Source organism: Erithacus rubecula, assembly GCF_903797595.1.
Source record: "Erithacus rubecula genome assembly, chromosome: 8".
NCBI lineage: Eukaryota > Metazoa > Chordata > Aves > Passeriformes > Muscicapidae > Erithacus > Erithacus rubecula.
The window spans coordinates 3688251-3712744 of NC_136659.1; the positions used below are offsets into that span (position 1 = coordinate 3688251).

At 43.6% G+C, this 24494-nt stretch overlaps 1 protein-coding gene across 7 annotated transcripts in view; it reads left to right on the forward strand.

The window, feature by feature from the left end:
* Window positions 1–3153: 3153 nt before the first annotated feature.
* IKZF2 (IKAROS family zinc finger 2) overlaps window positions 3154–24494 on the forward strand; it is a 107765-nt gene continuing 86424 nt past the window's right edge. For 4 of the 7 annotated variants that reach the window (XM_079311397.1, XM_079311402.1, XM_079311400.1 and 1 more), the window contains exons 1-3: window positions 3154–3456; window positions 6142–6190; window positions 6887–6991. In XM_079311397.1, the coding sequence (XP_079167523.1) occupies window positions 6157–6190; window positions 6887–6991 (139 nt within the window). In that variant the 5' untranslated portion in view covers window positions 3154–3456; window positions 6142–6156. Of the gene's footprint in view, window positions 3457–3862; window positions 4044–4778; window positions 4815–6141; window positions 6191–6886; window positions 6992–24494 lie in introns of those variants that run through there. The other 3 variants (XM_079311398.1, XM_079311399.1, XM_079311401.1) reach the window with 3 other exon arrangements.

The window sequence follows — 24494 nt, forward strand, 5'->3', positions numbered from 1 at the left end:
AAAACAGGCTGAGCCCATCAAACCTATCAAAACACATTGCTGTCAAATGATGAGAAATTAAACTCTCCTGTGAGATCAGAGAGTTCTGTTATCTCCAGTACACAGGAGGGGAACCAAGGCTCAGGGAGACTGAGCAAGTGCTAAGGATATCACAGCTCTTGAGCTGGCACAGCCTGTGATCCTGGGGACAGCTGGACTTGTGTGGCAGGACACTGTCCTGGGGAAGGCAGGGCTGAGGTCCTGTGGATGGCAATGGAAATGGGCTCCAAGGAGCTCCAGGAATGGCTCTTTCAGAGCTGTGCCAGACGGTCTCTGTAATGTGGCAAAGCAGAGAACTGCTCTTGGGACACTGCTCAGCAGAAGAAAAGCTCTCATTGTGCTAATTGCTGTGCTTCAGAAATGCAGAACTGAAACACAGGGCAATAATGGCTTGGCCAAAATCATGCAGAGACCTCTGGTCACTGTTGGATGTGAATCGGGTTCTTCAGATCCCCAAGCCCTCATTTGGCCCTCAACATCACCACAGCAGCTCTGCTGAGCTAGGCAGTGTAAATCACTGTGGAGCTCTTGCTACAGCCCAGAGCCAAGTTCTGCCTTGAAACCAGTGATTCAGCCCTGTGTTGCTGTAGTGGGGATGTGCTCATCTCTGCAGCCCTTGGAGTCAGCAAGCTGGTTTACAAAGCCAAGTCCTGTCACTTTATTGCCTGCCCTGGACTTTTTCCTTGGTCACTCCTCCTTGTTTTCACAGCTTCATTTGGTTTCAAAAGCTTGCAGAGCAGCAGGATTAAAAAAATCAGAAAATATTTACTGTAGAGGATGGGTCTGGCTTTTCCCATCAGCTTCCATGGCTCAAGCAGGTTCCAGCAGCTTTGGGAGAAAAGCTGTTAGCTATTAAGTTATTACCTGTAAGGAGAGCCAGCTGGAAGCTTTCAGTTTTCAACATTTTGATGAAAAGCACCATAAAAATCTTGACAACAAGACTTGTAGCATTTCAATGACATGTTTTGCATTTGTCCCCGCTTTTAATGGTCTGTAAAAGTGATCAAAGGCTTCAAAATGCTGCCGAGACCCACATCTCAGGAATTTTTACCCCCCAAAATGAAGAGGGGAAAGGGGGTGGGGGAGAAGACAAAACTCCAAGTGTGTGCTGTTGAGTGAATTCATTTGGACAGTTTTTGGGAAGTCACTTTCCATCTGGAGGAGAGTGTCCGTAAGGAGAGTTATTCCAGCACAAACTGTTATAGTATAATTACCCAGCTCCAGCTATGCCAGTCTATTTTCTGGTGTAGGCAAGCCAAGTCTAGTTGTTGATACGTAGGCGTGGGAAACACGAAGTCTGCTTTCTAGGCTCAGCTCTGAGTGCTCTCTGTGGCCAGTCCCCTGACCTTTCTGCCTTCTCCCTATGCAAAATGAGAAGAGTTAAGTTAAACCCACTTCACAGATGTGGCATAATGACTAATTGGCTCAAATTTGTTGTGTTGGGCAGAGAGCTGTCAATTAACTTTAGTGTCTTGGGCTGGCTGAATCATTTGGTGTCTTTTCCAAAGTGGGGTTTGTCTCCCTCTCTCAGGGTTGGGTGGCTCTGCTGCTATTCTGCAAAGTAGAATCTCATTTGATGTGAAGGGGCAGTGCTAATAAAACCTCAGGTTCACCTTGTCTCTACCAACAGTATTGTGCTTGTGTGTAGTGAAAGAAAGAGTTAAGGCTTTTCCTTCAAGATTTGCTAGTTAAGACTTTGCCTCAAAGCCAATTTTTCCAGTACCTAGAGCCTTTGATGTACGAAGAATGTAGGTATGCAGTGATGGTGCTACTTCCATAGGTGTTTGTCTGAAACTATGCAAAATGCATGTCACTCTCCTTTGGGACTAATCAAAATCAAGGATAACTCTTCCTTTATTCCCACCAGTTGCTCTACTGGGTCAAAAGGCTCAAGGGTGTATGGACAGCCTGAACCCAATGCTTTTTAGTGCTTACTTGCTTAATTTTGCAAACTGAAATTTCATGATGTCCATGCGTATCACGCATGACAGACACAACCTCAGCTTCTCAATGGGGCGTAAACTCTGGTGCCTAATGATGGCATTACCAGCGTCACCTGCAGCTCAAAGCGAAGAGAGCGGGACAATGCTGCTGCACCTGATCCAGGACCTGTGGAAAGCCGGGAAAACTTCAAACACTCACCCTCAGACAAGTGTGGGGATAGCCCCTCGCTGTGGAGAATACTCGGGCCCCTCCTTCAGCCTTTGCTGCAGGGCAGAGCGAGGACTCCCCTCAGGACAGCAACGCTGATTTTCACACTTCTCCCTCCCAGCACACCGAATTCTCGGGAGCGGGGCGGGATGGCACGTAGAGGTTTTACTCTCACCCGGGGCCGTCTCTACGCGGCAACTCCGCTCGTACCGGCCGCGAGTGTTTAATTAACCCACAAGCGCGGTCGCCCCCCGGCCGATTATACACACAAACACAGAAGTGTTTAATCGTGACTCCGCCGGTCGCGGTGCCCGGAGGGGGCCGTGCCCTGAGGGCGCTCGCTCCCGCCCGCGTGAGGCGCGGGGCGCGCACTGTGGCGGCGGCGGCCGCCGCACTTGTCCTGTAATCGATTGCCGAGCGCGCTGAGCGGCCTCGCGCCGGCTGCGGGCACCCGCCCCCCGCCGCGCCGGCCCCGCGGGGGATGAGGCGCCGCGGGGCGGGAAAGGGGGTGAGGGGGGAGAGCGAGGGTGTGAGCGTGTGAGGGACTGAGTGTGACTGAGCGTCTGTGGGATTGAATGTGAGTGTGTGTGAGGGACTGAGTGCGGGTGAGGCAGCGAGCGTGTCCGTGTGAGGGACTTTGAGGGACGAGCTGAATGTGTGTGAAGGGCTGAGGGTGACGGAGTGACAATGGGTGAGGGGCTGGCTGTGCGTGAGGGAGAGTGTGGGCCCGTGTGTGTGTGTGTGTGTGCGGGGGACGGCACTCGGTGTGAGGGAGTGAATGAGTGCGTGTGGGCTTGAGCCTGAGGGAGGGACAAGTGTGTGTCTGAGGGAGTGTGTGAGAGGGAGGAGGTGTGTGCGGGTGTGAGGGAGTGCGCGTATCTGCGAGGGAGGGAGGGAGTTCGCGTATCTGTGCGTGAGGGAGAAGGGAGTGTGTGAAGGAGGGAGCGAATGAGTGTGTGTGTGTGTGTGTGTGTGTGTGTGTGTCTGTGGGAGGGAGGGAGGCAGGCAGGGAGGGAGAGCGGCCGCCGCCGCCGCCGCCGGATCGGTTTCTCGGGGTTTGACCAGCTGTCCCAGGCTAACCCTCTGCTCTCTGAAGATGGAGGAAGTAAAAACAGGATTACCCTTAGCTACGGCTCCTCCGCCGCCTTAGTCCCCCCACAGCCAACTGCCGTGCACAAACACACCTCCACTGGGCAGAGGGAGCCGACACTAATAAACACACAAACAAAAGGGGGATGGAACTGACTCACTGCCTGCGCGGCTGAGGTAAATCTGCGCCTGGCTTCTTATTATTTCTTTTTCTTTCTCCCCTCCCTTCCTCCCCTCCTCTCCTCTCCCTCCCCGGTCCCCCTTTCCCCGGCGGGAGGAGGGACAGCTCCGTTCCGGGGCCGGCGGGACGCGGGGCTCGGTCCGTCCGTGCGGGTCTGTGTGTGCGGAGGGTCCCCGAGCCGAGCGCGGCTGTGCAGCATCCCCGCGGGCGCCGATGACTTGTTGCTGTTAGCCCGAAATATAAGAAATAATTAAAATATATACAAACAAACAGCCACCCCCCGCCACGAAGACCAAGAAGGAGCAGGGGCAGAGGCGGCGGCGGGTCTCGCCGGTCCGTTAGCCAGCCCGGCCCCGCTGCCATTTCCCTCAGCGCCCGCCGCCACCTGCGCGCCCCCGGGGGGCTGCGGCCTGCGGCGGGGAGACGGGGGGAAAGGGAGCACAATGACAAGCGAGGCAGCACTTCCATGACTTTGACAGGTTGTGGCAGGGGCTGGGAGAGGCAGGATGAGGCGCGGAGCCCGGCGTCGCCCAGGGCCGAAGCGGCGCTCCGGGGAAGTTGGCCCGGGCTCGCTGCGCGGGGTGTGAGTGCGCCCGCCGGGCCCCCCTGCTGCCATCCCGCCCCGCATCCCCTCTTCCCATCCCGCCCGCGTTCCCTGCGCTCCCCCCCGATCCCGTGGAATCCGTAAGGAACCGGTGGATCAAGTTTTCCTCTCTCCCTCTCCGCGCTAGTTAATCGCATTGCTGTAGCACCGGCTGACCTCCCTCCCTCCCTCTCCCTCCCTTTTTTTTTTTTTTTTTTTTTTTTTTTTTCCCTTCATCTTCCTTCAAACTATATGCCATTCCTGAGCGAGTTGCCCCGCCGGCGCATCCCGGGGCTTCCCGGCTCCGCATGCCCCACCTGTAAGTGGCGGGGGCGAGTTTCTCTCCCCTATCTCTCTTCCCCCCACCCCTCTTCCCCCCCCCCTTTAAAAAACCATTTTTTTAAAAAACTTTTTCCATCTTTCTGTGTCTTCAGTTCGAGCAAAACTCTCTCCTCCATTCCTTGTGGAGAGGCTCAGCAACTGGGATTTGCCATCACCAGCCTAAAAATGGTGACCAAACTTTTTCTTTTTCCTCTCCTCTTCTTCCTCCTCTCCTCGTTGAAGAAATAAAAAAAATGAAAATCAAGCCGTGTTTTAATTTAGGTTATGGATGTTTCTGTGTTTCTTTTTGTCTTCCTTTCTCTTCCTCCTCCCTTCCTCCCCTTTCTTTCCTTCCACTTCATTGGCTGGGATGATCTTTCCCTGTTGCTTCTGATGTTTCTTTCTTTTTCTCAGTGTGTGCCTGCCTACCTGGACTAGGGGGAAGATAAGGTAATTTTGGAGGGCTTGAGGAAGTGGCTTACCTGTTCTGAAAACTTTTGCTTTTTTTTTTGTTTTTAATTTTTTTTATTTTTGAGATTTCTTTTTAAGAGTTGTGAAAATCAGTAATTGAGGAGAGTTTGGTAGCAGCTAGGCAGGTTGAAATTTAAGTGTTATGTGCTGAATACCTTGGGAATTTGATCTGCTTTATACCAAAGAAGAGCACAGAGAAAAGTATTTATTTATTGGGGGAAAGGCGGGGAGGGGGGGGGGGAAGGAAAGAGGGTTAAGGGAGGGGGAGGGAAGTGGTTTTGGAGACAAGAAGTGAAGCTGCCTGTTTTCCAGTAAGTAATGGAGAAATTCCAGGAGCCAGGGCTAAATATACTTGGCGATCAATACAGAAATGGCTCATTGTGAATAATTTAGCTGCCTGGTGCAGTGAGAGTTTTGAAACTAAAGGCAAAAAAGAGGCCATGGAGAGAGAGAGGAAATAAAATTTTCCTCTGGTCATGTCAGATTCTTAACTTTTCCACTTAAAAGAACATAGTTATAATTATTGATCTCTCTCTTTTATTTTTTATTTTTTTGTTTGTTTCCCCCCCACAATATATATCAAATGATAGCTAGGGGGTGTCATTCTATACAGTTACTTGGGTTTCGGGAAAGTAATAGCTTGTTCTGTGTCAGCAAAGTGCTTCCAGAAACTTTAAGATTGCTTCACACCACAAAATGCGTGATCTGGGAGTATGAAATGTGATGTTTGGCCCTGTGCTGTGGCAAATAAATAGGGTTAGAGTGAACAGGTGTGTGTACAGGTGTGTGTGCACACAGAGGTGTGAGACCAAGCTGGAACAACTCTGTCCAAGGGGAATAGACTCAGGAGGGTTTATTTTGTTTAGAGCAGGAGGCAGTCTCTTGCAGTGCATGTGAAAAGAGCGATTGTTAGTAGTATCCATATCCTCAAAGTCTGTTCTGGCTGCAGATAGAGCAGATAATTGATGAAGCATTACCATCCTAGCTTGAACAAACGAGCGGAAAGTCAGGGAAAAACTCTCAGATCAGGCAAAAATGTGAGAGGGGCACGGAGAGAGAGAGGCATGGTGAGACCAGGATGATCCAGGTGCCACCTGGCCAGGAGGCAGCTGCATGTCTGCTCACATCATTTACGGGAAGAGTTCAGTGATTTGCAAACGAGCACATGCAGTGCACTTGTGTGTTTCTCTAGGCAGTGGTTGCAACAGCAATAAAATGGGCAACTACTTAGGGCTTTAAGTAAGTTTAATCATTTAATGGTTGATACTGACAGGCGTCTCTGAGGGTGTACTTTTCTGCCTTGCAGCACTGCACTTTGACTATGGAAGCAGAGGCTGTTGATGGATATATTACATGTAAGTACTCATTTTGCTTGATTATTCTGAATTACTTTTCTTTTCCTGCTCTCCTTTGTGTAATGCAGATACCTGAAAGTTTAGTTTCCTGTGTACAGTGTGCGTGTTGACACTGAATTAGTAGCATTTAAATATAAACTCTGTGTATGACTGAGAAATGCATGGGGATAAGTGCATGGGTGAATATCTCTAGGTTTAAATATTTTCTGGGGGTGAATGAACTTTGCAAATGAGGGAGTTTGTTTCCAAAATTCAATCTGCAGCCAAAAACTTTTTATGCCTTTCCATATGTATTTCTCTTGCTTTTTATGTGGAGGGGTTGTGTAAGTGCTTTATTTAACTATCAGTTAACCCAGAGCTTTGGGGGGAAGGTCTGTATGGTGAATTACTAGTACAGCCTGGATTCTCCCTGTCTGCTGATGGAAAAGTAATCCTAACTTACTTAAAACCAAGTAGCTGGGACAAGGTTGGCTGTAAGAGTGTGTGTAAAAGACTGGTGACAGTAACTTTGAGAGGGCTCTGAAAATCAGCCAGATGTTTACTTGGGGCCACTGAGAGTTGAGATTTGACAGGCTCTGGAAAGTAAAGGAGGGAAGAGCAGGGACGAAGGGAGCGAGCGGGTCGTGGTTCTTAATCTCTGTGTGTGTGTGCTGAGGAAGGGGATGAAAACTCACGGGGACTGTGTTGTGCTGGCAGGTGACAATGACTATTCGCCTGAAAGGGAGCACTGCGGCATGGCCATCGACCTCACCTCCAGCACTCCCAATGGGCAGCACACCTCCCCCTGTCACATGGCAGGCAGTAAGTCTCCTCTTAAGCCTGTTTCTCTCCAGCTGAGGGCTGGGTTGGTCTGGTCCTCCTGCTCCTTGGTTTGCTTACCAAGTCTTAGCCACTGCTGTTGGCTTTGCTAATAACAGAGGAGGGAGGACAGGGAAGGTTTTCTTTTTTTTGTTGTTGTTGTTTTTGTTTGTGCTGGTGTCTCATCTAAACATGAATGGGATTGCTAGTCTGAACTATCCCAAGGTGCCATTTGAGAGCTGGTCCTTACCTGCTCCAGGTAGGAAAACTGTAGGCTTGACATGTGCTATTTTGTTTCCTCAGGTTCTGAAATCCAAATAGAAATTGTTTTTATTATTATTACTATTACTTACTTTGCTTCCCAAAACAGCTTGAAGTAGCTTTATTTGAAAACAAACAAATTTTATTTATAAAACTATAGTAGATTATGGCAAACTGAAAGGAGTTTGGTTTAGAATTTTGGGTAAAAACTGAGAGTTTTGTGAATCTGTACAGCGAGAGTTTCCAGAGCTGATAATATTTATAGAATTATTCTCCTGTTATATATGGGAGGTGGATAAATGTAGTCTACACAGTTTTGTAAAAGTAACAATCTTAATTTTCTGTGTGTGTGAGTGTCCCACCTTGTTTAAGTGTTGGTTATATCAACAGTGTTACATCAAGCTAGTTACCTTAATATAACCTCTGCACTTACAGTCCTGAAAAATGCAATGTGCTTTGCATTCAATCTACTTACAGAGTGTTCCTCTCTATGTGATACTAATTTCTTTCTGGTTTGCGTGTACTACAGATACATATTTTCTACTTAAAATGAGGGTTAGTATAATGCCTTACCCAAATCCGTGGAAGAAAGAGAGCTTCTAGAGTGGCTTAAAAATGCACAGTGTGTCTCCTTCAGAGTCTTTCTGAGAAAAGGATGTTACTTTCCTTTAAGAATTCTTTCCTCTTGCAAATTACGGGTAAATCGCAGTTTTACGAGCCTTTAAACTGAGGGTTATGATGAAGATCTCTCAATTATATACATGTTGCTGGAGAATATGATTTCTAATACCATGGACTGAACTTTATATGACAACCACCCATAATTCAGCATCTTTAGACAATTCCAATTGTGCAGCACTGGGATTCTGATATACTTTATTATGTTGTAAAAGTTTTACTACTCACTTTCTTCATTTTCTTTGTTTCCCTTTTATTAATGGGAAGGCTTCATGGGAAGGGGAAAAAGTATGTGTGTTTTAAATCTTCTTTATAATCCAGACTGAAACCCAAAGTCAAATTAGGAATAAAAAGATCTAGAATGAAGTCACACAAAAGGCTCTAACACACTCAGTATTCTCATGTTCATTGTGTTAACATTTTCAATGGTTTTTAAGCTTCATTAGTTCCTTGCAAAATATATGTATCTGCAGCCTTGGCAAATATCTTATTTTTTTTAGAGGTGTTTTTTGGTCTTTCACAGGTGTCTCAAAAGCTTTTATCACTGCTGCTCTGTGTTAAAGATGTGCTGCTGTTGAAAAATTAAGGGGTCTGCCTGGGTTTCCCAAGCCAAACAAAACTGAAGCTTCTTAAATGTATTGTAACTTATTTACTCTTTGCAGGCTTAACATTGTTTTGCAGAGAGGTGGCTTGTGCTGCCTTAAACATGGAAGATATTGATCAGAGGTTGTCGGCTTTTGTGGCAGCTGTTACTTTGGTTCATTTAAGGTTTTTGGCCAGATCTTGAATCTGGCATGTGTAGGCTAAATCACCATGAAGGGCTTTAGAGCTTTCCACCTGTTTTGTGGGACACAGGAAACCCTTTTAAAGGTTTGGTAACCCAGGGACGTGCACCTCTTTTAAAAAAGTCTTTTGGGGTGGTTTTTTTTGGTATTTTAAAAGGAAAGATGGAGGTGGTCTAGCTGCCTGAAATATTTTGTATTAATTTAGTAGCTCCCAGTGGACTGACCCACCATCCCTTGTTTTAAGTAGAGGCAGTGGCTGTGTTCTATTTCAGATTGGTTTGATTTCCAGTGGGTTGCTGGAGATTAAGTAATGTTGGATGCTATTACAGCAAAGCCCATGGTGTGTTATCCTGTCTGGGTAGGACTTGGGAATGGAGGAGGTGATACAGGCAGCAGACTCCAAACATTTGGCTCCTGGATTGGTCACCAGTCATTGCCAGAAGTGCACGGCCCTCTTTGGCTGCATGCTCTGGATGTGCTCTGAATGTGCACCTGCAAGGTAGAGATTGGAGTTTTGACCTTTGTTCTTCTTGTGTTCCACTGTAATGTTTTGAACCACAGCTCTCAATTTAGTTGGAATTTGTGTCTGGCTCAGAAGGAAAGAAGGAAATTTCTTGGATCTGTGCTGAAATGACTGAGTAGTGCTCCCCCAGCAACAGCAAAATTATGTGCTGGGTAAAGAGTTTTCTATGTTCATTAGCCCCTGGCAATCTCTGTTAGTAGTTCTGTCTGGATTACTGATGTTTTCAGATTCTATTCCAAAAGAGTTTGGGTCGAATATTTTAGCTACCGCATCCTTTAACCTATTATCATTTCCAAGTATCTAAATGGTATTTGTAGGTTATGGATGGGGATGACACTCAATTTTCCTTGTGAATGAGATGATCCTGAAATATGAATCACACTAAATCACCTGTCATAGCTAACTGATGATCTTACATACACCTGCCTTTAGCAGAGCACTGCATGTGTGTTGGCAGATGCTGTTCTAAAATACTTCACTGTAGTTTTATGTAAGCAAAGATTTAAGATACATGTAAATAGTCAAACCGAAGAGGTTGATAGATCATCTCACTTTTCTCTACAGCAAAAGATGAATTAGTGTTACACCTGCTGAGTACAGATGATATATTTACATAGCCCCAAATCTGGAAGCCCAGATTTTCTTTTGATCTTCTGCAAGAAAACTCTTACAAAGGCTGACACCCAGAGCTGGGTGTCACAGACTTGCTCAATTAACTTTGTGTTGGTACTAGAGAGTTCCCTGCATGGCCCTAAGCCCCTCCACAGACCCCACAGAGTTCAAGGAAGTCTGTCTTGTTCTTGTCTGTGAATGTTGAACTGGGCTATAAGTGATCAGAAACCTCCGAATAGGAACTGGCATGCTAATTAAAGGCTAATGGGGAATCCTTATAAAAGAGGCTTTAAAAAGAAATAATTCCCAGTCACCTCCCCATAATACCACACTGAGTCCTTACTATAGTTATTAGAGATATTTTTTTTCCTGTAGGTTAAAATGGACTTAGAGGAATTTCTGCTTTAGAAACTGCAGGGGCACAGTTGTTCAATTAGTTGACTCAATCATTGCTTTGTATAGGATGAAGGACACTTTTCTAAGATCATTGGCCTGGTATCATAGGGAAAATAGTAGCAGAGGCTATTAGCATCTGACAGTCAGCAACAAAGGCAATTTCCCCTTAAATTAGAGACTTGACAGTGGGTGTCCCAGTTAACTTTCTTATCTTTGCTTTCTTAGACAAAAGAAGCCCTTAAATGAAACAGAGTCAGAACAATCATAAATATCAAACCCAACATCTGATGTTTGAAAACGATTAAAATTGTGGTATACTTTTAAGAGGTGTTTAGAGTAGCTTGAAGTGTTAGTAAGTTATGAGAATTAATTCATTAAGAGAATAAGCCATGTCGGCTGACTCTGCTGCTGAAAATAATGAGGTGATTGCATTTTCTCCGTGGTGGGGAACGATCGTGCTGTCTGACAAGATCACTAATTGGGACAGCAGCACTAAGTGGGAATGATTTCAGCAGTGGTGTTTAAAGAGAACTTGGGCAAGGTTTTAGTATAATGTAGCCAATGCTATGTTCCAAGTGATCAGGGTGGACTATCAGTTGCACTTTTTTTTTTTTTTTCTGGCATCAAAGCCCCAAATCTTTCCTGGTTACTTTCATTTTTCAAGCCTGAATTGTCGTACAACTCCTGCTTTGTCACAGGAGCTGAGAGTTACATGTACCACAGCTGTATCGGCACATCTGTAGGGATTAAAAAAAAAATGTAATTTTGGAGCCTGACTGTTGGAATGAAACCCCATAAAGTTAAAAGTTGCTCCGTGCCTCAACTCTCTGGCAAATAAGCCTTGTCACCACCAGAATTTACTGCCAGGCATGTGAAGCTGAACCTTGCTCTGGGATTCTTTCCTGGCTCAGTACTTGTTGTGGGCTTTTTAGTAGGATGAGGTGATGGTGGCTTTCCTTTAGGGAGGGTGATTGAAACTGGCTGGGCTGGGCTGCAGAGGGGGACTGAATTAGTGCTTTGAGGCAGTCGCTCCCCTGATGTGTTCACTGGGGCATGAACAATTCTGGCAGCCAAACTGCTGTGCTCTGAATGGGGATTCAGGTCTCCCTTTCTTCCAAATATCTTGGAAAGTGCTAAAAACTTGAACCTGATCACCTCGAGATGCTGAGGAATCTTCTCAGCAGCCTTTAAAGAGTATGGTAGGGAACATTTATTGGTCTGGGTGTTTTCTGCCACAGTGCAGGAAGGTGGACTTTTGATTTGAGATGTCCTCCAATCCTTTGTGTCTGACTTTGCAGTCTTGGCACTTTGATTTTTAGAGCTCAGCTATGGAATTGCACGGTGATGCTTAATACAGATGTACCTGTGGTTTGGCAGGTTGAAGGACAGTGGAGATGGACTTTGCCAAGATGAGCTCAGACGTGAGGGATGAGCTCAATAAAGTGTGGTAGGGAACTGTAAGAAGTGAGCTCCTTTGACACTTAAAAGTGTAGGGTCTTTGCTTCAGTATTTTATCCTCAGACTTCCTGAGAGTTGCCAGGGCAGTAGTAGTTATCAAAGTTTTAGCCAATGCATTTAACTTTCTTGGAGTTTGAGAAGAAAAAATATTAAATGGAAAGGTGATCATCAGGATTTTAACAGAAACAGAGGGGTTTTTCCACACCTAAGAACCCAAAAGTAAGAATCTGCAAAGTAATGTTACACTGTGTTTCTGGAAAAAAACCTGCACCCCAAATAGAGGAAAGGGTTAGCTGGAAATTAAGCATTTTCTGGGATGTACCTTGAATTGTTGTAGCTTTATCCCCATCAGCTCAGATTTTTCACACTGGTGTGGTTAAAATCATGAAATGCATCCTCTGATATGAACTCTGTAAGTAAACCAACAGAGAGCAGCCACTGAAATGAGTTGATGTTTCAGTATCTGTAGCCCACACTGCAATGGTGAAGGGCTCTCCTGTGTATTTCTCCTATCTTCTGTCAGTCCTGGCATTCCCTATGGAGCCACATACTCGGCTGCAAAAACATTCCTCCCTCTCAGTGAGTGTTATAACGAGGGTGGAGTGAAATGATCAGTTAATCTCATTAAATAGGTTTTTATCCATTCTGATGGAAGTCTCTTGAGAGGTCATCTGCCAGGGCTTTGTTGCAGCACACACCTTTCTTAGGAAGCTTCTGTTATTCTCTTGGACTGTCAGGTTCAGTTAACTTTCCCTGGTACACACCCTGTTACAACACTGCTCTTGCTAGCTTTGTAGTCAGCAAGTTTTCAGTGTTTGCTTCTGGAATTTCAGTTCCTTTTCAGGCATGCCAATGAAAAGAGCAATCCTCCTCTTCCATGAAATATGACACTTTGATAGCAGCTGGATGACAAGATCCCTGTTGGAGAGTTTTCTGTTTCCCATCCCTGAATCTGGGGGAAGGTCCTATTCCTGTTGAAATCAATGGGTATCTTCTCCCAGGAAGCTGATTCAAAGGCTTGTTTTCAGTACCTGAGGGCCACAGGCTCTGTCTAGTCCTTCAGCTAGGTGATGGTTGGCAGGACTAAGTTTTACAGGTGGAAATGCAGCTACCTGTGCTAACTCTGTGCAGCACTGAGAGTGAGCAGTGCTTGTCCTTCCAGTGCCAAGAGGGCACCTTGAAGGAGTGATGTTATTCTATCCAGGAGGAAAAGGCAGAGCCTCCTTTCCTGCTTTTTGCTTCAGTAATCCCAGTGAATGAAAATCCTTGAAGAACCCACCTTGAAACACATCTAAAATTGACCTGTTCTAAAATGGAGTAGAAAATTGCAGAGAAGACTGAACCACTGCTCTGTGTAGTATCAAGACCTGTTACCAGCCCAGGGGAGGAGCCTGTGCCACAGCCTGTTGTCGCTTCCTTAGGGTAGTGGATGCTTGTTTGGAGTCCAGGCAGCTGCTGCTGCATCCCAGTGGAAGGAAGCAGAGCTGGATTATCACTGAGAAGCAATGAACATGACAGATATGGCTCTGGGCTAGGTGACCAGAGGCCCAGTTTTTCTCCAAACTCTGCTCATTGTGAGGGAGTCCCTTCATGTTTCTGTGCCTTTTTTTTTCTTTTTTTTTTCCCCTCTTGCCTTTTATTTTCTAAATTACAGAAGCCGTAGATCACTTAGCATGGAGACTTGGATGGTACATGTTAGCCTTTGTCAAAAGTAGGATTTTTTTTACAATATCTTTTTTGCTTAGGGGTTATTTTGCATTTAATTTTTGCAGTGCCACAATAAGAGGCATTCAGAAGTACCTTAATACCAGTGCAGCTTATTTCCTGTCCTGCACAGGAATAATTGTGGTGGTCCTAAAGTACCCTGTTGTGGTGTGATTACATCAGAGCAGCCCCGGAATTTTAACTCTTCCCACACCACTGAGCATTGTCAGGTGTGTGTGTGGACAAGCCCCTGTTCACACTGCCCAGCAAAATGTGCCCTTGATCTGGAGCCAGGTCTACATTACTGGCTTCTGCTGGCACTGCTGTGTCAGCCATGGCTTTGAAGAGCTGTAATCCCTCACAGGCAGGGAGATGCTGGCAGAAGCTCCTGCTCTGAGCATAGCCCTGGCTGGCAGGGTCACCTGCAAGTGCTGTTACAGGTGTTACATTGGAAAGTACCGTAAAAAGCAGGCTCTGTTCCTGGAAAAGCATGGGGTTGATTGATCCCCCTCATTTCTGTGCCAATAGGTCATGTCAACTGTGAATTACAATGTCGCTTTTGGGTTTTTTAACTGACTTTTGCTTTTTCTCTGCTTCTTATTTGGAAAAAAAAATCTTTCCAGTTCGGGGGTTTATTCCTGTAACACTGTGTGGCCAAGTCATAGCACCACAGAGGAGGTGGGCTCTGTGTCCATTGCATCCTTTAGCTCATGGCTGCTCTATGTTTGTCCTGTGCAGTGAGGTCACAGGGCTCTTGGTCTTCCCTTTGGTGAAACTGAGGTTGGTGGTCAGATCCCTGTGTCCTCTCAGGTATTGGGGAAGGTCAGTCCTAGGACCAAACCATGCTCCCACCCCAGTGTGGATGGTGTGAATATCTGTGTCTGCCAACTGGTAGTGGAAAAAAAAAAAAAAGGCAAAGGCATTGGAGTGCCTTTGGAGGACTTAGTGCTACTGTCCACCCTGAAACTTCATGCAGTGGGGATGGAACACCCAGCCACCCCTTTGTCTGGGAGGTTGGACATCTCAAATGTTTCTCAGAGGAGATAGGGCATCCTGAAGTACAGAAAATCCATTGACCTTGTTGCCTGTCCCACCTATCACCATTTTTTCTTACAAATCTTCTTGTGTGAGAAGGTGAGGGGATGTGTTTCCTCTCTAGCTAATGGAAGATCAGGGCCGGGCTCACAGAGAGATGCTCCGTTGGCAGTTAAACCGCAAATGTGACAACGCTTGACATTCCGATGGGGGCATTTTCTTGTTTATCCCCTCTGTTCCTCCACCTGAACAAAACAAGTGTTAGGCTAAAGGTATCTGTGCTGTGACCTTCAGCATCAGGCTGAAGTTTCTCAGCTTATTTTCACTGATGTTTTCCTTGCATTTTCCCCCAACCTCTAAAACCTCCCAGTTCTGTCAGAAGGAAGTGGTGTTGTCCTGGTTTTTCTCAAGGGTTATGTGTTCCCTCAGTCCATGAAAATGATGTTTGTGAGTGGCACAGAACATTGGCTTGAGCCCTGTGATATGCTCAAGTCCATGGTAATATTTTAAATAATTAGTCTTTGATTTAGGAATGCCTATGTGCAGTTCAATGAGAATTCACACCTAATCTTTCCTAGACATCAACTCAGCTTTTGAACATTTTATGATTCCCTTTGCAAGCAAGTTGCTTTTTTTAGGCAATGATCTAGCCATAAAACACAAACTGAGAGAGTTTTTGGTTACTCTATCTGTGCATCATTTAAACTTCAGCAGTGAGAATTAAATAATCACTTTAGTTTAAGGAGCAGCAAGCAGGATGGTGTGAATTCCCTTCTTTTGAAAATGAAAGAAGTTGCTTCTTTCTGTATGAAAAGAACAAGTCTTTTTACCTAGAAGAGGTATGAGGTTTATTCATTTGAGGAAGAGTAGCTGTTCTCTTAAAGTTGTTGATGGTTTAAAAGTTTCTGGGAAAGAGTGGCAGTAGGCTGAAGACCTCGTTCTGGTTAGCAGCCAGGGAGACATGTCAGGCAAAAAAATCAAATGGCATTTGGTTTTTAATCTTATTTCTTGAGAAATTGATATCCTGCAGGGCTTGCCTTCTTGAGATAACAGCCCCTGAAGGAGAAGAAATCTTATTAATTAGCAGTTTTGCATACTGCTTTTAATTGTCCATTGCTAGGTACAGGCTTTGCATTGCACGTGTGCTGCTGTGGTGAGGGGCCTCTCTCCTGCACCCCTGGAGAGTCTGCAGGGATCTGGCACCACTGCAGGGTCTGTCTGAGGATAGAAGTATTTCAGAATACACCATTGGGCCTTAAATTTACTCAGTGCCTTAATCCTCATCACCTTTCAGATTTAGGCATGTCCTAAATGTAGTTGTAATAGTTTTACAGTTTAATCTCTCAAAATTGGGTCAACCTTACCAGTTGTTTTGACCTTGTTACGAGCACAGGTAGTTCCTGGGTGAGTTTAACACATCTCCTTGCAGCTGTGTGGAACAGTCTGGGGTATCAGCTTTAGCTGAAAGCCCCTGTTTGAAATGTTCCCCCTACCTTAAATACACAGGCCTCTCTATTACTGTAGGGTATTATCCTTTGGATAATCTAGTCTTCTAGAGAGTCATACAACATCTCCTTGTTTTAGCATACTTTTTCACTTTAAAGAGCTTTACAAAGGATACCAGTTGAAAGATACAAATGAGTGGACAGAATTTTAGGCTGAAGAGGTGGAGAAAAAGTAGGGAAATTAATCTTAGCAAGAATTCAGCCCCTGTAGAGGTGGGAGGCTGTCAGCTTCATAATTTGTGTATGTGATTGCAAATTGTCAGAGTACAGGTAGCTCATGAGTTCAGAAGAATGATGTGCTAGTTGTGTTTTTAAGGGTCAGTAGTATATAACGTTAGCAGACTGAAAGCTCTGTGAGTTTATTCTTGGCCTTCTTTTAAATTTGTATTCCACAAATTGCACAATTTATTTTGCCAAAATCCCATGTACCTACATGTGAATCCCAGATAGTCTAAATTCTCTGACCTGTCAGCTGCCCCCAAATTACCTAATATCAAGTAGAGAAGCTTGGCAGCCAAAGGAAAAGATAGGAAAATGTGTCCAGCCCTGGTTTCTGACAAGCCTGTGCATGTGCAGTGCAGTAATACAAATGAAAGGCACTTAGAGAGGGTTTCAGTCACATACAACAGAGAAGTACAGGCTTGAAAAATACTAGGAAAGTGCAAATATTATGAAACAAGGAAACCAGAAAGAGGCATGTGAATTATGCCTTGACTGAAGGAAAAACTATTTATCACCTTTTTCAAATGTCAGATGCATGGGAAAATGTTGTTGGAAGGCAGTCTCTGCTAAGTTTGCTGCTTGCAAAACCAACTTTTTTGTGAGATGTTTGTGTAAAATCAGCTCTCTGGTCTGCCTGTGAGACCAGACATGACTAAGGCTATCAGCTTGTAACCTGGTTTCAGGTTGCTGTCTTACTGCTCTTGGTCTAAAATGCTGTGAAGAAGTGTTTGCTTTTTTTCTCACTTTTAAAGTGCTTCATTAATTTAATGTCATTAGCACTATTGTTACTTAAATTTACCTTCTGACTGGTAACCATTAAATATTTATAGAGAAATCGATAGTAGTGAGATTTTTGCTTGAGTAAATATATATCACATATGTACTCAAAACCAAAGCAAACTGCAATGCATTCCAGGAAATAATCTATAGTGCTGCTCTGTAATGTTCTTCTTCATCTTCATGTCAGGCTGTTTTATCTGTGTCACCCATTCCTGCACCAGAACTCTGGCTGTTCTTTTTAACAGCCTAGAACAACAGAGCCTTAGGAAAAGGGTAGAAGTGTTTTCACTATAGAAATGTGTATGATAATTGCCATATAATTACCCAATGTTCCTTAATGACTGGATGCAGGGAAATCCTTAGGTTTGATGTTACATCTGGTAGACAGAACCCCAGCCAGAGACTGCTGTACCAGAAGAGGAGAATGGAACTGGCTGGAGGCAAACCCAGCCCTTCCCAGCTTTTGGCAAGGGGAATGTATTTTTGAGAGAAGGTGGTGATGTGGCAATGGAAGATGATGGTTTAAAACCATTTAAAACCAATGCCTAATAAAAAGAAAAATAGGACTGAGCTTAAAATGGTTTGGAGCCAGGCTTAAGTTCATTGGAGGGGAATAGACAAAGGTGTGACATAGACAGCACAGCCAATATGCACAGGACAGTTTATTCTCCATTTTGGGTCTCTGCAGCATTTTCTTGTGAAACTACAAATGCAATAAATCTTTGTAGACCATCAAAGAGATGACCTTTATCAATTGTTCCAGGTGTTTTGGAAGGGGGAAAGCTTCCTTACGAGTCAGTGATGAAATTTCAATTTATAATTATGACTGTAGTTTATAATAATAATTCTAATTATATATATAAACAGTTTAACCTACTATAATGTAAAATGGTAACATTTGCTGAGCTTTGGCTGCTTTCAGATGGTGAAAATGTGCTGGTGGTTGTTGGCTGGAATTCAGAAACATTTGTCAAAATTTTGTGTGCTATGTGAACAACAAAATTTTGTGTGGATTAAGCAATTATTAATTCTCTCCCATTATCCATCAGATAAAATTACAACTAGCTCATTAACCAAAATTAATTGTAAATAAAGCCGATCTGTTGTTGAGGAAACTAGTTAGAATGATAATTGGGTAATGATGATGCATTTAATTTCAAACTGCAGATTTAAAAGCTACTCCTTTTGGCAGTGATAGAGCAAGGTGTTCTGAAATGAAGCAGGGTGCTTGTCACTGTCATTGTCCTCTTAATTAATGGCACCAAGACTGCCTGTGTTTTGAATCTAATTAGTGTCCCCTGCAGAGCACTTGGAAATGTCCTGATTGTGCTCACACTGAAAGGGGGGCTTAAACTGTTTTGTGACCTCTGTGGGCAGGAGGAAACACAGGAGGCAGCGTGGAAGTGCTGGTGTAGGACATTGTGCACTGCTGCCTTTCCTCCTGCAGCAGCACATCCTCAGATCTGAGCTCTGGGAATAGTGGCTGTGCTTTGGGATTTGCTACTCACTTGCCATGGAGATAGAGCTGGAGTTTCAGGCCAACAAAACTGAATTGTGACTCAACGTTTTAAAAATGATTGAGTGAGTAATTTTCCATGCAGTTTCATTACAGTATCTTTTGCCCCAAGGATTATTTACTGTAGAGTAATGTCCAGCATGTTTTTGCTGCTATTTATAATGTTGAATTTTAATAAGAAAGGACTCGTTTAAATAGGAAAATTATTTTATCCCAAATTGCCCAGTTCTGATGGTAAAATTAGCAACACAAGTAAAATCAGCAGTTATACCTGCTAGCCTACATGCACAATTTCTTTTTTTTTTTTTTCTGTTTTCAAAATTTATTCAATGCTATTATGAGATGAGTGCAAGTATGTTTAATTTTAGCCAGCTACCATTCCAATCATTAACAAAGAAATGGGCAATGGGTACAGAATATTTCATTCAGGAGGGCTGCCAAGTTGATCAGAGGGATGGAGCACCTCTGCCATGAGGAGAGGCTGAGAGAATTGGGATTGTACAGCCAGGAGAAGAGAAGACTTTGGGATTACCTAATTGTAGCAAGAAAGATGGAGAGAGACTCTTTACAAGGGCCTGGAGTGACAGGACAAGGGGGAATGGCCTCCCACTACCATGGAGCAAGGTTAGATTGGACATTAGGAAGAAATTTCTGACTGTGAGGATGCTGAGGCCTGGCACAGGGTGCCCAGAGCAGCTGTGGCTGCTCCATCCCTGGGAGTGCCCAAGGCCAGGCTGGATGGGGCTTGGAGCAGCCTGGGACAGTGGAAGGTGTCCCTGCCCATGGAGGGGGTGCAACTTTAAGATCCTTCCAACCCAGACTATTCTATGATTCTCCTTGTCCCATCACTTGTAATCACTCTCCTCATTTATTTTTTTTCCCCTTCTGATTTGGTTTAGAGGGAATTACAGGTCTAAAGCATTGACTTCATCTTTAATGTTCCTACTTACCAGACTTGAAAGTAATATAGAATAAATACATTTTACCTATTTTATTTTTAACTTTTCCTTCGTGAGGCTTTTTTTCCTCTTGTGCTTCCTGGTCCATGGGGAAAAAAACCCTAAGAGCATGTTTTAGTTACATCACTAATATTAGAACTGAGTAATCGGGTGGCTTTGGCAGCAGACTCGTTTATAAATTGTTGGTGAGCAGATGGCTCACCAAGTTGGCATGCCAGCTCCAAACTTTCACAATCATGAGTCAAGTTTGAAATTGCAAGATTGCCTTACATACCATGAGGGGTTTTTATTTTTAATGTGTGTTTGTTTAATAAATGCAACTCTCGGTGGGTCTTCTCATTCCTGAGCTGTGTTTTGCACTGAAGAATGACTTCTCAGCAGTCTCTGGCTTTGGGAATGCCTTTTTTTTTTTTTTTTTTTTTTTTTTTTTTTTTTTTAATTTAATGAAGCTGGAGACTTCTTTAGTCACATATCTGAAAATCTCACTGCTAAGAAAAACTAATAAATGTCAATGTAAGGAACATAAAAATGAGTCTTGTCAATCCTGGCTAATGTCAAACAGTTGAAATTATTGAGATCATTCACAAATGAGCTTATAACAACTTTTGGTTTGCATGCACAAATATTTTTTATTAATTTGCTGATATTTGTTATCCTGGATGTGCAGTTCTATGCCAATTTGTTTGTTTTCTGAGTGCAGGGCTTAAGTCGTTAGGCAGCAGGGAGTACAACTGTTGCATTTTGAAATGCAAGAGTGAATATTTTCTGTAAGCAAAATGTAGCAATAAGGAAACTGGGCTGAGCAAGAGTGCTCAGACATTCATTCTCCCTGTGAACACAGTGAAGTTCCAAAAGGGTCAGATCTTGATCCACTTGAGAATTTGGCCTAATATTACTGGAAGGATTTCTGCTTTTTTCTTTTCCTTTTTCCTTTTCAAGCTCTTCCTTTAAGTAAAATTAATATGCTATATGTAGGTTATAATGCATTGTGGGACCTGTTACAGAATGATAATTAGACCTTATTTCTAAATGATTCCACACAAAGTGTGCTGTTGTAAATGCTAAACAACTGTGTTTCATCCATAATCATGTAATTGGTGTGTGCTGCTAATTAGTGTGTGTTCAGTTTAGGCCCAGATTTTTTGGAAATGTCTCCTGTTCTGGTCCTGATTTAGCAAAGCTCTTAAACAGATGATTAACTTCCATTGGCTTTAATAGGACTTAAGCACATTCTTAATCAGGGCCATTGTCAAATCATGTCTCTTGGTGACAATCAGAACAACCTGCCAGAGCTGTAGTAAAAATATCCATAGCTCCTTCTTAAATTTAGATTAATCATTTTTTTAATTCACAAAGCATTTTGTTTCAGAATCTGAAACTCTGTGTAGGTATCTTTCTAGCTCTCTCTCTCTCTCTTTTTAAGCAAATGGTTATTGTCACAATCTAATTGTATGTGTAAAGTTTAAAGATTTTAACTAGCTTGGCAGGCTGTTTACATCAAATCTGTTCAATACACCTTTGAGATGGAGAAGAAGAAAATAGGCATCTGAGAGTGCCTCACTGGAATATAAATGTCAGTGCTGATAGATATCTATGATAGAAAATTTGTGTGGGAGTAATAATTTAGTAATAAAATAGGTCAAATTAATTTTTATGCTGAAGGGGATACCTTACAATAACCATTTTGTAATTTTATGTTTGACAGTTTGCTCTGCATTATGTGGATAGGTGGAGCTGAGATAATGTAATCCATTTCCAGTTGTAAACAAGATTGCTTTAAGAGCTGCAGTAGTAAGATGCATGTTGGCTGACTTTAAGCTGAAAGGTAATTGCCTCTGAATATTAATGTGCATGTGGGGATTTTGTTTTTAATTCTGGGATTTCATCTTTGCCCTATAGCAGCTCTGAAGAGGCCCTTGTTTTCCCAAACCCCCCTTTGCTGCTAATTGAAGCTGATGGCAAGTGTTGAATTTTTGGGTCCTTTGCTTCTATTTTTTGTGGCCTGTGTTCCTTGGAGAATGCTGCTTTCTTTGACTATTATTGTTTTTGTTAACCACCTTTTGAGTTGAGGATTTTTAGAGATGCTCGTGCTGTCCTACAGCAGCTATGAGTAGTTCTGGGATGGAGGAGGAAGGATGGAATTGTAGGTTATGGAAAAGGGGAGAAGTAGCTACATTAATTAAATTGGAGCCTCTTACAGAATGAGTGTTGAGGTGCTGATCCTTGTGCTGTGTCATTGGTGAGCTTTCTCATGAGTAATTTAAGATCTATCCAAAGCCCACTGCACCCTGTGGGAGATTCTCTAATTCCATACACTTGTGGAGCAGACCCCTGCCACGGGGGCAGGTTGTAGGTAGTGACAAGCACAGTCTGAGGGAACATCAACTGTCTGCATTTCTATTTGAAATTATTTCAGGCATGGAAAGCTACAGCTGGGTTGCAAGCAAGTTGTACCTCGCTTTCCATTTAATTTCCAGCCCTTGGCTTGTATGAGCTGTTCCATTACCCATTGCTGACAGCGAGGCTCAGCACTGGGAACAGCGGGATTGGTGAACAGGGTGTAACTGTAGCTCTGCTCTGGAGCAAACTGCAGCTGAGCAGTGCTGCAGGAGCTTGGAAATCTGTTGTGTGCAGGTTTTTAACCTGCACATGTTTTAAGGGCACTGGCTGCCATTAGTTAGGACTGTTTAAAGGTGTTAGAACAGGTAGGTGCCCCAGATGCCCTTCTAGCCGAGATGACTATTCCTAAGGCAAGCATTCAAAGCAGAGTCCAGCATTCATTGCTCTCTGTGGCAATGCCAGCATTTTCTTCTGAAAAAGAAAAACCAAATGACAAAAAGGAGTATTTTTAGCTTGGATCGATTTGCTGATCCAGTTTAGTGCATGGTCTCACAGTGAGAGGGTGGTGTCTGAGCAGGGATGGGAGCTCCTAGCTCTTCTTCTGTTTCTGCAGAGGCAAAGGCACTCTGAGCTGTGCTGATACCTGCCATAGGTCATCAACAATGTGGTCAGCAAGGCAGGCTGCCTCATTGCAAAGGGTGGTTGCCTCTTGCAGAAGGATGGGGCCAGCAGCCTAGAGGTGCTGGGGTCACAAGCAGCCCTTTTGCAGGTTGTCTTTAGCTCACAGCTCACATTTGGACTCTAACCTCATATAACACCTTCAGTCAAACAGTAGTGGTGGTGAGTGGGAACCACTGAACAGCAACACACATTTCTGCACCTTGCATAAACTTTGGGGTGTTGAGTTTTTGGGTTCAGAATGATTTTTAAGTTTCCATAGTGCCTCATCTCCTGTGATTTGGTCTGACACTTTTTGAAGTTGAGGGGAGTCTTGGTGGTATTTCAGTCATTTTTGCAACATGATTCTGCTTGTAGCAAAGCTATGGATGCCTTTGCTAAAAAATTACTTAGCTACAGAAACATTTGACTGTAGGCTGGTAAGCAGAAAAAGAGAGGGTGTGTGGGTTTGTGAATGTATGTTGCCCATTAAGGAATCTCACTCAATGCTGTGTGTTTCATTACAATGAGAAAAATAGCATAAAAGGATTCTAATAACTAATTAACTTGTTCTCTAATGGATCAGGCACTGTCTTAAGGGCAGTAGTTTAAAAGAGTCTGTTTAATGAAAGTTGACTGGAGGTATGTCCTGTGGCTATTACAAACTTTGTTTCATAATAGCATGTATTTTCCAGTAGCTCCTTGCCATGCTGTAATGTGGTTGGAGTGGGAGAAATTAGAAAACTGACCATTTCCCGGCAGATAGCGATAAGTTTCTACCAGTCAGAATGCTCTATGCACTGTGATAGGTTTATAATTATTATCCTAAGATTGATGTTTTTGGGGGGGAGTGTAAATTTGTGCAGCAGTAATCCATTAAGAAATCAATAATCATTCCATCCTGAAATGCAGTTTCTCTACAACATTATAAATACACACCAAAGATTTGAAACTCTACCGGTTTCCCCTTCTGCAGCCGCCTCCTCCTGCTTCCCTGAACTCCAAGTTCAATGCCTTTTGTTGTGTTGGAGAAGCACTTATGTGGTGGGACTCTTGTGTTGGGAAAAACAAGGCTGGTGGTATGAACAGGATCCTGAGAGCCAGTAAGACTTTTTAGTGTGAACTTTGCTTTCCAAAAGTACCCTTTTTATCTTGGGGAAATTCTCCCTCTCCTCTGCTAGGGTTTCATCCCTGCTAGATGGGGATGATGAAGATTCATGCCTTGTTCTTCTGTAGAGGACAGTGGAGAGGAAGTATTATAGAAATGCAAAGTCGTATGTGTACATTTCCTTTTCCTTGTTCACACTTGTTTCTTCATGTAACAGTTCAGAGGTTTGGCTATCAGAGACCAGCACATCCTGCAGGACTTCCCTTTTTGCTCTGAATTCTCCCTAGCTGGGCAAACACATTTTTAAATTGTGCCTATAAGTTATCCCCTGATGTAGAGAGCTGGAAACATACTTTATCTAGGAGTGAAGGTGATTATAAATGATAAGTAGTAGCTGAGTGAGGAAGAGTGGGAGTATTATTTATATTTCTTTGTGGAAGAATAAATTATATGGAGTGAGGTGCTAGGTCAGCCTGGTTTTGATCTTGCAAAGAAAATTGTGGATGGGGCAGGGAGATGATATTGCTGTAGCAAGAGCCACAAAACACGGAGTATGTTTGATATTACATTTCCATGTCTTTTATTATTCCTCTACTTTATTTTTGTTAGAGCTGGTTGAAAATTATTTTTCATTAATTTTAATAAAAAAAACCCTCCTTTTTCCATTTCACTTTAAATTACTATTATTTTTAGCCAGCTCTGCTGTTGGTTGAAAAATGGGGCATTAGTTAATGCCAGAGTTGTTTTTTACACCCATGATAGTTTAGATCTAATTTCCTTCTTTCTCATCTGCCCCAAAAAAGCATGCTTGGCTTGATATAGGTAACTCAGATATGCCTTTTCCTCCTCTGAGAACATTGTCATCCAATTCATGGATGGTCACCAGCCTCCTCAGCTTTGACAGGGAGCCTTTAGCACATCTTGGCTTTTGAGATTCGAGAATCTCAGGTTATGTCCAGAGGTCTAG